This window comes from Phycodurus eques, chromosome 9 (assembly GCF_024500275.1).
Source record: "Phycodurus eques isolate BA_2022a chromosome 9, UOR_Pequ_1.1, whole genome shotgun sequence".
NCBI classification, from domain to species: Eukaryota; Metazoa; Chordata; class Actinopteri; order Syngnathiformes; family Syngnathidae; genus Phycodurus; species Phycodurus eques.
Window position 1 is genome coordinate 28,715,378 of NC_084533.1, and position 15,168 is coordinate 28,730,545.

The 15,168-nt window shown below is 45.6% G+C and overlaps 3 protein-coding genes across 21 annotated transcripts in view; all 3 read left to right on the forward strand.

Annotated features, from left to right (window-relative positions):
* Positions 1-15,168, forward strand: part of LOC133407442 (protocadherin gamma-C5-like) — a 276,972-nt gene that overhangs the window by 224,288 nt on the left and 37,516 nt on the right. The window lies entirely within an intron of this gene.
* LOC133407446 (protocadherin gamma-C5-like) lies at positions 1,576-6,497 on the forward strand. The gene has a single exon (XM_061685373.1). It carries the CDS (start codon positions 2,986-2,988, stop codon positions 5,548-5,550), a length of 2,565 nt encoding a protein of 854 aa, XP_061541357.1. The 5' UTR covers positions 1,576-2,985; the 3' UTR covers positions 5,551-6,497.
* LOC133408059 (protocadherin gamma-C5-like) lies at positions 9,429-12,204 on the forward strand. Its single transcript, XM_061686545.1, has one exon. The coding sequence runs from the start codon at positions 9,637-9,639 to the stop codon at positions 12,202-12,204; it is 2,568 nt and encodes an 855-aa protein (XP_061542529.1). The 5' UTR covers positions 9,429-9,636.

Sequence of the window (15,168 nt, forward strand, 5' to 3'; positions counted from 1 at the left end):
GTGATGTCACGTTTAAATGTGTATTTTGTGAATATAAATAGAGGTATTGAAATAAAGTAGTTCGATAAGACCTTAATATTTTCTTTGTTTCAATGTTTAATTAAGATATGTACTTTCAATGATTTTGATTTATGTTTTGAAGTATGTTAATAAAATTAAAGACAATTTATGACGTCAGCGTGCGTCCACTCAATTGAAATAGGCATTAGTGGATTTGAATTGATCAATGTTGATGGCCCTGATACACTTTAAATTGCATGATGTTGTAGAATTGGTGTTAGGTGGTAATATTAGATTAGAGTGGCGTGATAATGTTTGTATTTTCTACGTTAGTATTATATGCAATAACATAAAGATGCATGTTTATGAAGAATGTAATGAGATATTAAATTCACGTTTCAATATTTATAGCTGTGTAATTAGAAATATACGATACTGTGTGGTATTTTCTACCAATATTAAAATATAGCTTTTTTTTAATTGATGTTTCAGTCAAATTTGAGTGGCATAATAATTATGTACGTTGTGACGTTACATACGTTTAAATTTATAACTATTTAATAACAGTAATAGCATTATATAAAACTTTGAAAATAACAGATTGTAATATTAAATGAGCATTTTGGTGAGCCAGCCGTCCTTTCACTGCGCGCTCATCTGCAGTCTTGAAATGTTATGATGATGTAGTTTTGCGAAACATTTTCTTTCATGGTAGAAACGTCAGTCTGATGCCTTCTGTGCTCAAACTGAATCCATTCAGCACCACAACAGCGGACAGTGACTCTAAAATTCAGAATCAGAATCATCTTAATTTGCCAAGTATGTCCAAAAAAAAACACAAGGAATTTGTCTCCGGTCGTTGGAGCCGCTCTGCTACGACAACAGACGGTCAATTGACAGAGAACACTTTGGAGACAGAAAGACATTGACAAAAAAAACAAAAAAACAGTCACTGAGCAGTAAAGGGTTAATAGTTATCTGGTAATGCCGGTACATTTTTTTTTGGGACATTTGTGTAAAAGATGCAGAGTCCTCTCGCACTTAGAGCAGTTCGAAGGACTAATATTGCAATCGTGCGGTGCAATGACAATTGTGCAAAGGGTGCCGAGACTTGAAGGAGTGGATGCGGTTTAAAGTGACAAGTAGTGCGATCATCTGGGACAATGTCGATGGTGCAAATGTTGCAGATACTCCTGTGGGGCAGATGCTACTCTGGCACGAGTGGCCAGTATTGGTCAACAACAGATATGCAACTAGTGCAGCGTGGCGAGACTACGACAGCGAGTGCACGAGTCATGTATCATTGGCTTGGCAGAAATGTGACAACAAACTCCAGGCAAAAAAAATGGCAGCATGTTGCAATGGAACTGTAGGTTCGGTGTTTAAGAAGTTGATCGCAAGAGAGAAGAAGCTGTTGGAATGTCTGCGAGTTCTAGTTTGTATCGATCGGTAGCGCCTACCTGAGGGCAGGAGCCGAAAGAGCCGGTGACCGGGATGCGGAAGGTCCGAGGGGATTTTGCACGCTCTTGTCTTAGTTCTGGCAGCGTGCAAGTCCTTAAGGGTGGGTAAGGGGGTACCGACAATCCTTTCGGCAGTTTTGATGATGATGATGATGATGATGTCAAGCTGCCAAATGAAGTCGCTTGGGTGGCGAAACAGCCGACGCAGCCACAGCGTTTGCTCCACTCGCATCAGCTTCGGCAGCTGTTTTGAAATCCAGTCAAATAACTTGAAATATATTGAAGAGAAAAAACCCTGCAAAAATCCGACAGTGATTGGCAACGTTCGTTTGATTGTTAATGACGTACGGCATCCCTGAAAGAATGTTCTGTCGGCGAAGGACCCCGTGAGGAGTCATAGGTGGCCAGCATGGTGCCTGACTAAATTACAAATGAATACAGAACTAAATAAGGGGAGTCAGTAAATCATGGAAAATTGAAATTGAATCAATCCACAAAGAAAATGTATTCAAAAAACTATATTTTGTTGACCGCACCACAGCGTTTAAAAAGAAATATTTTTGTCAATTTGGACCTCGTGAAATCATCGCAATTCAGCACCTCGAGTGAGGACAGCGACTTTCTTTACGAGTCAAACAAACGCACCGAATAAAATCAACAGCATGAATTGAACTTAGCGTTGTTGCATTCAAATAGATAGTGATGACTGCATACATTCACTATTATTTTTTTTGTTTCAATTTATGTAAAGCATACTTTCACTGAGTTAATGTCTATCTCGTGTCAATCAAATACAAATAAGTGGTGAGGTTGATTGATGTTTACACTATTTATTCTTTTCATCAGAGTTGTTCTGAGTCCATAAAACAGTTGTCAATATCATACCGACGTCAATTTCACATGTTGACTGCGTGTCCTCCTCCTCACACAGAAACAATTCAGCACCATAAGTGCAGGACAGTGACGCCTGCGATGACGTCACAACCGTGTTCGAATCATAACAAGTCATTGCCACCATACATTTTCGTTATGCATGTAAAGTTGAGACTTAGCTTGTCCTTTTGTTGATTTAAAGGCATTGGGATGTTTTCTTGATGTACTCTAACATAATTCGGTGCAATGAAAACCAATCAGAATTGGCACAAAAGCACCAATGTCAGGCTTGCAGAAGGGAGGGGAAGAGCTGTGTCTTTAAGAGGGAACGGGGATCAGCTCGCCTCTCATTGGCTGGTGGAAGCGCGGCCAGCGAGCCAATAGGCTCGAAGACCGTACAAAGCAATCTCGTCCCTGCCCCCGCGCAGCTTCATCTCACCAACACGTCGAATGCACCGAGCTGCGGCGCAGACGGAAAGGAATCGGCTCGGTTTGCTCGTTTGCTCGTTTGCTTTTTCCCACCTTGAAACGAATTCAATTTCGTCGCTCCGCTCCGATGGCTTGAGGGGCCGCTCGTGGAAATCTTCCCCGTTTGTATGGACGTCAGAGTCGCCGTGGAGAGGATGTCCGCGTTGTAACGGAGCTTGCGAGGATGACAAAGACAATAGGATCCCGAGACTGGCGACGGCAGGCTCTTTTGTGGCATTTTCTCTTGTGGACTACAGCGGCTGCGCAGACTCGTTACAGCATCCCGGAGGAGCTCAAGCGAGGTTCGGCGGTGGGCAACGTGGCCAAAGATCTGGCTCTGGGACTGTCTGAGATATTTGAGCGCAAGCTGCGTGTCGCCTCTGAGGCTGGGAAGCAGTATTTCAGCGTGGATGCGGGGAAGGGCGAGCTGCTGGTCAGCGACAGAATAGACAGAGAGGCTTTATGCGGACAAAGCGCCAGCTGCGTGCTCCCGCTGCAGGTCGTCGTCGAAAATCCGCTGCACTTGCATCGAATCGAAGTCGACATTCAGGACATTAATGACAATTCACCTCGATTTCATACGAATGAACTCGCTTTAAAAATAGCGGAATCAGCCGCAGTCGGCACTCGTTTCCTTTTGGAAAGCGCGGAGGATTTAGATGTCGGGAGTAATTCGGTCAAAACGTACACCTTGGCTAAAAACGACTGTTTCACTTTGAAAATGAAGGAGGTTGAGGATGGGAAATTAGTTCCCGAGTTAGTTTTAGAAAAACCACTGGACAGAGAAAGAAAAGCTTCTCATCAGCTCCTGCTGACTGCTTTAGACGGAGGCAATCCAGTCATGTCTGGCACTGCACAAATTACTGTTTTAGTGCTTGATAACAACGACAATTTCCCCGTTTTTGACAAAAGTCTCTATAAAGCGTCCTTACAAGAAAATGTGGCAAAAGATACATTCGTACTTAAATTGACAGCGACTGATGCAGATGAGGGACCGAACGGACAAGTCCAATATTTCTTTAGCATGCGCACACCTGATTTGGTGTCGTCTGTGTTTAAATTAAATTCAGAAACGGGTGAAATATTTTTACAAGGAGATTTAGATTATGAGAAAGCTACGTCTTACAGAATTGAAGTGACTGCCAAAGACAAAGGGATGCCTGAAATGGAGAGTCACTGTCGTGTGCAGATTGACGTCGTTGATATGAATGATAATGTTCCAGAAATTATCCTCACCTCGGAACCGCAGCCGGTCCGGGAGGACGCACCGAGTGGGTCAGTGGTGGCTCTGCTTACATCACGTGACGCAGACTCTGCTAATAATAGCAAAGTCACGCTGCGGATCCCTAAAGGCTCCCCTTTCATTCTGAAACCGTCTTTTTCGAATAATTACGCGCTGGTCACCAGCGGCGCTTTAGACCGGGAGAGAGTGTCCGAGTACGAGATCGAGGTCACGGCCACCGATTCGGGCTCTCCTCCTCTCTCGAGTCGCAGAAGCGTCGCCGTCAGCGTCGGCGACGTCAACGACAACCCTCCCGTCTTCTCTCAGAGCTCTTATAACGTTTATTTGAAAGAGAACGACGTCGCGGGCGCCATCCTGCTCTCGGTGTCGGCCGGCGACCCGGACGCCGGCCAGAACGCCAAAGTGTCCTACTCCCTGCTGGAGAGCAAAGCGGCCGAGGCGCCGGCGGCGTCGTCGTACGTTTACGTCAACTCGGAGAACGGCAGCATCTACAGCATGCGCTCGTTCGACTACGAGAAAGTCAAAGTGTTTGAGGTCGGGGTGGAGGCCAAGGACCGGGGCTCTCCGTCTCTCAGCGGCAACGCCACCGTCCACGTTTTCATCCTGGACCAGAACGACAACGCCCCCGCCGTCATCTACCCCTCCCCCCACGCCGCCTCCCACCTGAGGGCGCCCCGCTCGGCCAAGGCGGGCCACCTGCTCACCAAGGTGACGGCCGTGGACGCCGACTCGGGCCACAACGCCTGGATCTCCTACAAAGTGGCGGAGGCCACGGACGCCTCTCTGTTCGCGCTCAGTTTGTACACGGGGGAGGTGAGGACCAAACGCGCCGTGTCCGAGCACGACGACTCCTCCCAGAGGCTGATCGTGGCGGTCGAGGACGACGGGGAACCGGTCCGCTCGGCCACCGTCACGCTGTCCATCCTGCTGGAGGACGCCGTGAGCGAGCCCGCCTCGGAGCCGCTCGGGCGCGACTCGCCGTCCGAGCCCCGCGAGAAAGGCGGCGGCGGCGGCAGAATCACGCTTTACTTGATCGTGTCTCTGGCCTCGGTGTCCGTGCTGTCTCTGCTCACGTTGCTCGCCTTGGCCGTCAAATGCGCCAGGAGCGGCGCCGCTCGCTGCTCGGGCGTCGGACGCACGCGCTGCGAGCGGGACGGGAAGCCCGACGGAAATCTGCACATTCAGCTCAACGCCGACGGACCCATCAAGTACGTGGAGGTTCTGGGAGGAGACGTCATGTCTCAGAGTCACTCCTTCAGGTCCTGCATGTCTCCCGTGTCAGAGTACAGCGATTTCACGCTGCTCAAGCCCAGCAGCACCGCCGACTTCAAGGAGGTCATCGGCGTGCTGGATGCCTCTTTGCCGGACAGCGCCTGGACCTTCGAGAGCCAGCAGGTGAGCCGACGATTCGCTTTGCGAACGACGACCGCTTGCGGCGCTCTGGCTGCCCGCCGTGCGCATTTTCACAACGTTTCTCTCCCGCAGTTGGTGATCTGTTGCCGTTGACAACAATAGATTGAAATGTGTTAGTGTATTTTCCAATTCTGCTGACTTTTTGTTGTTGCAATCACATTTTGTGGTTTGAATGAAGTCAGCTTGATTGTATGTAGCACATTCTTCAGAAAAAGTCCGCAGTTTCATAATGGACAACAAACTTGAAATCCTCCCACAGCAGTATTTTTTATTATTTATTTCCATTCCATTTGATTAAGATGGCATCATGTTTTACCAACTGCCACAAAAACTGCTTTGGTGTTGTTTTTCTTGTCATTATTGGGGAAATCCCGATCCAACTTTTTCACTTCCGATCCGATATCACTATTGCGACCTTGAGTTTTGGCCGATATCGGTCCGATCCGATATCAACAATTATCATACGTACTTGAATTATTTTGTCGTACGGAATGTTACGCTATCTTTGATCAAGTGATATCACTCGGAGAACAATTATCAGCAACGGTGGGTGTGAGGAAAAACTGACCCCCTCATTATTAACCAATGGGTTACATCAAGTCACTTTAAACAAGGGAATGTACTACAATTCAATAAAATAAACAATTTTATTCGAAAATCCTGACAAATCAAACCAATAACAAAGTTTATATTTAAATTGCAACATATCCACTGCTTCAACATAATCATATTCTACAGTTGAATAGATTCAATAAACATCAATGAGAAAATCATGAAAGATAATCCAAATGAATAATAAACACGAATTGTACTTTGAAAGTGCAAAATATTTCAAGTTCAATTCCGTCACTGATTTATTTTTACTGTCGGCATATGGTGGGAACAAGCATTTGTTTTCGCTGCATGTGCGGTGCTTGTGGGGTTTAGTTTTATTTGCTCTTCCTGCTGTGCACTTCTTGACCTCTGAGGGGCGGTATGGTGCACACAATGAGAAACACACTCGCAGTAACAAAGAAAGTAGAAGTTCAATCGAATTTTGTTATTATCACTGTTTTTTTTTTTTAAACAGCGTTTGAAGAACATGTGCAAGAGAGTGTTGTTATATTGCCTTTTTGTATATTTTTATACAGGGTTTGTGTACCAATATTCATTATTTTAAGAAATATAAGTGCCGCGAGTTCAATGGTAATTTTCGTGAGCTCGCCAAGGGTGTTTTTCATTCACTGTGTGTTAGCTTTGAGCTAGCGGTTTTTCTGAACAAAAACAAAGAGAGAAACAAAGGCTGAGATGTATTTGAACATTCGACAGGTTTAATACTATCATGTGAGTTTAGTTTTTCAGTAACTTCAACTGGAGCGTCAACAAACGAGTTGAAGCAAGCAACAGTCACTGTTTTCCTCCTTGCTACTATGTTAGCACCTTAGCAAGCTGTTGCCGTCCGGACGCTGCCGGATAGAAGTGCTGGAGCGGAGCGAGGAATGAACTGCGTGTATAAGAGTGGTGCAATCGAAAAGTTTAGATCCAGTCCGATATCATCGTTTTTTTGCTGACATCGGACCGATTTCCGATCTCAAAGATTGGATCGGGACATCGTAATGATTGTCATCACAGCATTGTTGAAATGAATTTGGTTTTGAGTATTGACTTTTCCCATCAATACTGATAGGATACTCTGACAGTGGTTGAAACATGTTTAATTATCTTCTATCATGCTTACTATTTGGCAATGAATAGTTGTAGAAAACTCAGGCTGATGAGTCACACTCCTCACATCAGTGGCAGCAACAATCTAGTTTTGTGAGAGATTTTTTTTCTGTATCTCCTGCAATTTAATTTAGTTTGAGATTTCTGCACGTCTTGCAACTTACCATTTTTTCCCCCTCAGTGATCGTCAATGCATGCTCATCTGCAACATAACTTATACTGTATACATTGTACAATGCTCAAAGTAATCGCATGGTGTTGTTGTCGCGAAGTGAGTGAAGTAGATGCTGCACATCCCATTCATCACATGGAAATAATTCAACAGGATTGCAACAGACATCAAGTTTGAAATTGATAAAAAAAATACATTGTTACGGTTTTCTCATGATTCTGCTCTTTACAGTTCAAGTCACACACGTGGATAAAATTGATGGTACCCTTTGTTAATGAAAGAAAAACACACACTGGGCACAGAAATAACTTGAATCTGACAAAAGTCAGAATCAGTGAAGAAAAAAAATGAAAATTCACCAGTGAAGATCAGACATTGCTTTTGAATTGTGGTTCAAAAGAATGATTAAAAGAACCAAAAAAAAAAAAACTCATGAAACGGGCCTGGACAAAAATGACGGTACCGTGAACTTAATATTTTGTTGCACAATCTTTTGAGCCAATCACTGCAATCAAAGGATTTTTGTAAGTTTCAGTGAGACTTGTGCACCTCTCAGCAGCTAGTTTGGCCCACTCTCCATGCGCTAACGGCTCCAGTTATCTCAGATTTGAAGGATGCTTTTCCCAGATGGCACGTTTCAGCTCCTTCCACGGATGTTCGTCTGGAAGCTTTGTGGCTTGTCACAGCTTCTGGGAGAAGGTCTGAGAGACATACGAGACAAAAACGGGACTTTGTGGCAAGGCACATCAGCTCTTTGTTCACAGACGCAAAAATGAAGCATACCAAGAAAAGAACACTGTCCCTACTGTGAAACATGGAGGAGGCTCTGTTATGTTCTGGGGCTGCTTTGTTGCATCTGGGTCAGGGTACAGTAAAATCTCCAAGACTATCAAGGTAGTCTAGAGAGAAATAAGAGCTCGGTCTTAGTTGCAGGTCATGAGTCTTGCAACAGGATAACGAGCCAAAACACAGCAAAGAACTGCTAAGGGCAAAACATCGGACTATTGTGAAGTGGCCTTCTTTGAGCTCTGATCGAAATCCCGCCGAACATCTGTGGGAGCAGCTGGAACGTTCTTCTCGGGAAAGCGAGCTTCAAACCTGAGACGACTGGAGCACTTGGCTCCAGTTTGCTGCGGAGTGGGCCAAAATAGCTGCTGACACGTGCAGAAGCCTCAGTGAAAGTTCCCAAAAATATTGCTGATTGCCGTTATTGCCTCAAAAGGTTGGACAAGAAAATACGAAGAGTAGCATCATTTTTGTCCAGGCCAGTTTCATGAGTTGTTTTTTTAACATCTCTCTCTATATATTTAGTTGTTGTTGAACCACAATTCACAAGCAATGTCTGATTTTCATTTTTTAAAATTGGATTATTCCTTTTGTCAGATTCGAGTTATTTCCGTGACCAGCGAGGGTTTTTCTTTCATTAACTGAGAGGTGCCAACAGTTTTGTCCACGAGCTGCTTAACTTGAAGAGTCAGTTCAGGCAAGACTTCGATGCAGTTTCATTGTTTCTCCGGCGCGATCATTGAGCCGCCACATCGAAGTCCCCTTCTCTGTTGTTGTCTTCAAATTGGCGTGTTAACACATAGTTTGGATGCTGTCTGGTTTAAAGGGAGCAAACGTACGTCGATCGTCCTTTCAGAGAATATTCAGAACCCGAAGAGTGGACAGTGACAGTGAAATGGATTTAATAGATATCTTTTTTTTGTTGCTGAATTATTTTCTGTCTGCTATTTCAAATTTAAATTTACACGTGTTTAAAATATTTCTGTTATTGATAATTATTTGTTGCATATTTAGGGACTTCAGTGGGTAATATATATATATATATGTATGTATGTATGTATATATATATATATATATATATATATATATATATATATACATATATATACATATATGTGCGTGTGTGTACAGTTGCCCCCCAAAAGCCATTCAATACTTGAAAGGGGAAAGAGGAGCTGTGTCTTTAAGAGGGAACGAGGATCAGCTCGCCTCTCATTGGCTGGTGGAAGCGCGGCCAGCGAGCCAATAGGCTCGAAGACCGTACAAAGCAATCTCGTCCCTGCCCCCACGCAGCTTAATCTCACCAACACGTCGAATGCACCGAGCTGCGGCGCAGACGGAAAGGAATCGGCTCGGTTTGCTCGTTTGCTCGTTTGCTTTTTCCCACCTTGAAACGAATTCAATTTCGTCGCTCCGCTCCGATGGCTTGAGGGGCCGCTCGTGGAAATCTTCCCCGTTTGTATGGACGTCAGAGTCGCCGTGGAGAGGATGTCCGCGTTGTAACGGAGCTTGCGAGGATGACAAAGACAATAGGATCCCGAGACTGGCGACGGCAGGCTCTTTTGTGGCATTTTCTCTTGTGGACTACAGCGGCTGCGCAGACTCGTTACAGCATCCCGGAGGAGCTCAAGCGAGGTTCGGCGGTGGGCAACGTGGCCAAAGATCTGGCTCTGGGACTGTCTGAGATATTTGAGCGCAAGCTGCGTGTCGCCTCTGAGGCTGGGAAGCAGTATTTCAGCGTGGATGCGGGGAAGGGCGAGCTGCTGGTCAGCGACAGAATAGACAGAGAGGCTTTATGCGGACAAAGCGCCAGCTGCGTGCTCCCGCTGCAGGTCGTCGTCGAAAATCCGCTGCACTTGCATCGAATCGAAGTCGACATTCAGGACGTCAATGACAATGCTCCTCGTTTTCTCAAAAGTGAACATGTCATTGAAATAGCCGAATCCACCGTTGTAGGTGTCAATTTTCCTCTGCAGAGTGCAGAGGATCCTGATGTCGGGACGAACACAGTCAAGACGTATACACTCAGCAAAGACGAATGTTTTACATTAAAGGTTAAAGACGTTGACGATGGAAGAAAAATGCCCGAACTGGTGTTAAATAAATCATTAGATCGTGAGAAAAAAGCTGTTCATAATTTAATTCTGACAGCTATGGATGGTGGCAACCCTGTTAAGTCGGGAACCTCAAAAATTCGAATCAAAGTTCTTGACGTTAATGACAATGTTCCATCATTTGAAAATAAATTATATAAAATAGCCGTGCAAGAAAACAGCCCAAATGGCTCTTTTGTCATGACAATGAAGGCGACAGACGTAGACGATGGGCCAAATGGCGAAATCGAGTATTCTCTCGGCATACACGCACCGCCGTCCGTGCTGGCATTGTTTCATATCGACCCCGTAAGTGGAGATATATTATTAAAAAATAATTTGGACCACGAACAGCAGTCCTCCTATCGACTTGACATTAGTGCCAAAGATAAAGGCTTACCGAAAATGGAAGGTCATTGCAGCGTGCAAGTTGATGTGTTAGATGTAAACGATAATGCGCCAGAAATTTTATTAACTTCTAAACCTAGTTCGATACCAGAGGACGCTACAGTTGGGACAGTTGTAGCTTTGCTGTCTGTACGTGACCCCGACTCTGGCAAAAACGGTGAAGTGACTCTGCATCTTCCCAAAAAATTACCTTTTCTTCTGAAACCGTCTTTTTCGAATAATTACGCGCTGGTCACCAGCGGCGCTTTAGACCGGGAGAGAGTGTCCGAGTACGAGATCGAGGTCACGGCCACCGATTCGGGCTCTCCTCCTCTCTCGAGTCGCAGAAGCGTCGCCGTCAGCGTCGGCGACGTCAACGACAACCCTCCCGTCTTCTCTCAGAGCTCTTATAACGTTTATTTGAAAGAGAACGACGTCGCGGGCGCCATCCTGCTCTCGGTGTCGGCCGGCGACCCGGACGCCGGCCAGAACGCCAAAGTGTCCTACTCCCTGCTGGAGAGCAAAGCGGCCGAGGCGCCGGCGGCGTCGTCGTACGTTTACGTCAACTCGGAGAACGGCAGCATCTACAGCATGCGCTCGTTCGACTACGAGAAAGTCAAAGTGTTTGAGGTCGGGGTGGAGGCCAAGGACCGGGGCTCTCCGTCTCTCAGCGGCAACGCCACCGTCCACGTTTTCATCCTGGACCAGAACGACAACGCCCCCGCCGTCATCTACCCCTCCCCCCACGCCGCCTCCCACCTGAGGGCGCCCCGCTCGGCCAAGGCGGGCCACCTGCTCACCAAGGTGACGGCCGTGGACGCCGACTCGGGCCACAACGCCTGGATCTCCTACAAAGTGGCGGAGGCCACGGACGCCTCTCTGTTCGCGCTCAGTTTGTACACGGGGGAGGTGAGGACCAAACGCGCCGTGTCCGAGCACGACGACTCCTCCCAGAGGCTGATCGTGGCGGTCGAGGACGACGGGGAACCGGTCCGCTCGGCCACCGTCACGCTGTCCATCCTGCTGGAGGACGCCGTGAGCGAGCCCGCCTCGGAGCCGCTCGGGCGCGACTCGCCGTCCGAGCCCCGCGAGAAAGGCGGCGGCGGCGGCGGCAGAATCACGCTTTACTTGATCGTGTCTCTGGCCTCGGTGTCCGTGCTGTCTCTGCTCACGTTGCTCGCCTTGGCCGTCAAATGCGCCAGGAGCGGCGCCGCTCGCTGCTCGGGCGTCGGACGCACGCGCTGCGAGCGGGACGGGAAGCCCGACGGAAATCTGCACATTCAGCTCAACGCCGACGGACCCATCAAGTACGTGGAGGTTCTGGGAGGAGACGTCATGTCTCAGAGTCACTCCTTCAGGTCCTGCATGTCTCCCGTGTCAGAGTACAGCGATTTCACGCTGCTCAAGCCCAGCAGCACCGCCGACTTCAAGGAGGTCATCGGCGTGCTGGATGCCTCTTTGCCGGACAGCGCCTGGACCTTCGAGAGCCAGCAGGTGAGCCGACGATTCGCTTTGCCAACGACGACCGCTTGCGGCGCTCTGGCTGCCCGCCGTGCGCATTTTCACAACGTTTCTCTCCCGCAGTTGGTGATCTGTTGCCGTTGACAACAATAGATTGAAATGTGTTAGTGTATTTTCCAATTCTGCTGACTTTTTGTTGTTGCAATCACATTTTGTGGTTTGAATGAAGTCAGCTTGATTGTATGTAGCACATTCTTCAGAAAAAGTCCGCAGTTTCATAATGGACAACAAACTTGAAATCCTCCCACAGCAGTATTTTTTATTATTTATTTCCATTCCATTTGATTAAGATGGCATCATGTTTTACCAACTGCCACAAAAACTGCTTTGGTGTTGTTTTTCTTGTCATTATTGGGGAAATCCCGATCCAACTTTTTCACTTCCGATCCGATATCACTATTGCGACCTTGAGTTTTGGCCGATATCGGTCCGATCCGATATCAACAATTATCATACGTACTTGAATTATTTTGTCGTACGGAATGTTACGCAATCTTTGATCAAGTGATATCACTCGGAGAACAATTATCAGCAACGGTGGGTGTGAGGAAAAACTGACCCCCTCATTATTAACCAATGGGTTACATCAAGTCACTTTAAACAAGGGAATGTACTACAATTCAATAAAATAAACAATTTTATTCGAAAATCCTGACAAATCAAACCAATAACAAAGTTTATATTTAAATTGCAACATATCCACTGCTTCAACATAATCATATTCTACAGTTGAATAGATTCAATAAACATCAATGAGAAAATCATGAAAGATAATCCAAATGAATAATAAACACGAATTGTACTTTGAAAGTGCAAAATAATTCAAGTTCAATTCCGTCACTGATTTATTTTTACTGTCGGCATATGGTGGGAACAAGCATTTGTTTTCGCTGCATGTGCGGTGCTTGTGGGGTTTAGTTTTATTTGCTCTTCCTGCTGTGCACTTCGTGACCTCTGAGGGGCGGTATGGTGCACACAATGAGAAACACACTCGCAGTAACAAAGAAAGTAGAAGTTCAATCGAATTTTGTTATTATCACTGTTTTTTTTTTTAAACAGCGTTTGAAGAACATGTGCAAGAGAGTGTTGTTATATTGCCTTTTTGTATATTTTTATACAGGGTTTGTGTACCAATATTCATTATTTTAAGAAATATAAGTGCCGCGAGTTCAATGGTAATTTTCGTGAGCTCGCCAAGGGTGTTTTTCATTCACTGTGTGTTAGCTTTGAGCTAGCGGTTTTTCTGAACAAAAACAAAGAGAGAAACAAAGGCTGAGATGTATTTGAACATTCGACAGGTTTAATACTATCATGTGAGTTTAGTTTTTCAGTAACTTCAACTGGAGCGTCAACAAACGAGTTGAAGCAAGCAACAGTCACTGTTTTCCTCCTTGCTACTATGTTAGCACCTTAGCAAGCTGTTGCCGTCCGGACGCTGCCGGATAGAAGTGCTGGAGCGGAGCGAGGAATGAACTGCGTGTATAAGAGTGGTGCAATCGAAAAGTTTAGATCCAGTCCGATATCATCGTTTTTTTTGCTGACATCGGACCGATTTCCGATCTCAAAGATTGGATCGGGACATCGTAATGATTGTCATCACAGCATTGTTGAAATGAATTTGGTTTTGAGTATTGACTTTTCCCATCAATACTGATAGGATACTCTGACAGTGGTTGAAACATGTTTAATTATCTTCTATCATGCTTACTATTTGGCAATGAATAGTTGTAGAAAACTCAGGCTGATGAGTCACACTCCTCACATCAGTGGCAGCAACAATCTAGTTTTGTGAGAGATTTTTTTTCTGTATCTCCTGCAATTTAATTTAGTTTGAGATTTCTGCACGTCTTGCAACTTACCATTTTTTCCCCCTCAGTGATCGTCAATGCATGCTCATCTGCAACATAACTTATACTGTATACATTGTACAATGCTCAAAGTAATCGCATGGTGTTGTTGTCGCGAAGTGAGTGAAGTAGATGCTGCACATCCCATTCATCACATGGAAATAATTCAACAGGATTGCAACAGACATCAAGTTTGAAATTGATAAAAAAAATACATTGTTACGGTTTTCTCATGATTCTGCTCTTTACAGTTCAAGTCACACACGTGGATAAAATTGATGGTACCCTTTGTTAATGAAAGAAAAACACACACTGGGCACAGAAATAACTTGAATCTGACAAAAGTCAGAATCAGTGAAGAAAAAAAATGAAAATTCACCAGTGAAGATCAGACATTGCTTTTGAATTGTGGTTCAAAAGAATGATTAAAAGAACCAAAAAAAAAAAACTCATGAAACGGGCCTGGACAAAAATGACGGTACCGTGAACTTAATATTTTGTTGCACAATCTTTTGAGCCAATCACTGCAATCAAAGGATTTTTGTAAGTTTCAGTGAGACTTGTGCACCTCTCAGCAGCTAGTTTGGCCCACTCTCCATGCGCTAACGGCTCCAGTTATCTCAGATTTGAAGGATGCTTTTCCCAGATGGCACGTTTCAGCTCCTTCCACGGATGTTCGTCTGGAAGCTTTGTGGCTTGTCACAGCTTCTGGGAGAAGGTCTGAGAGACATACGAGACAAAAACGGGACTTTGTGGCAAGGCACATCAGCTCTTTGTTCACAGACGCAAAAATGAAGCATACCAAGAAAAGAACACTGTCCCTACTGTGAAACATGGAGGAGGCTCTGTTATGTTCTGGGGCTGCTTTGTTGCATCTGGGTCAGGGTACAGTAAAATCTCCAAGACTATCAAGGTAGTCTAGAGAGAAATAAGAGCTCGGTCTTAGTTGCAGGTCATGAGTCTTGCAACAGGATAACGAGCCAAAACACAGCAAAGAACTGCTAAGGGCAAAACATCGGACTATTGTGAAGTGGCCTTCTTTGAGCTCTGATCGAAATCCCGCCGAACATCTGTGGGAGCAGCTGGAACGTTCTTCTCGGGAAAGCGAGCTTCAAACCTGAGACGACTGGAGCACTTGGCTCCAGTTTGCTGCGGAGTGGGCCAAAATAGCTGCTGACACGTGCAGAAGCCTCAGTGAAAG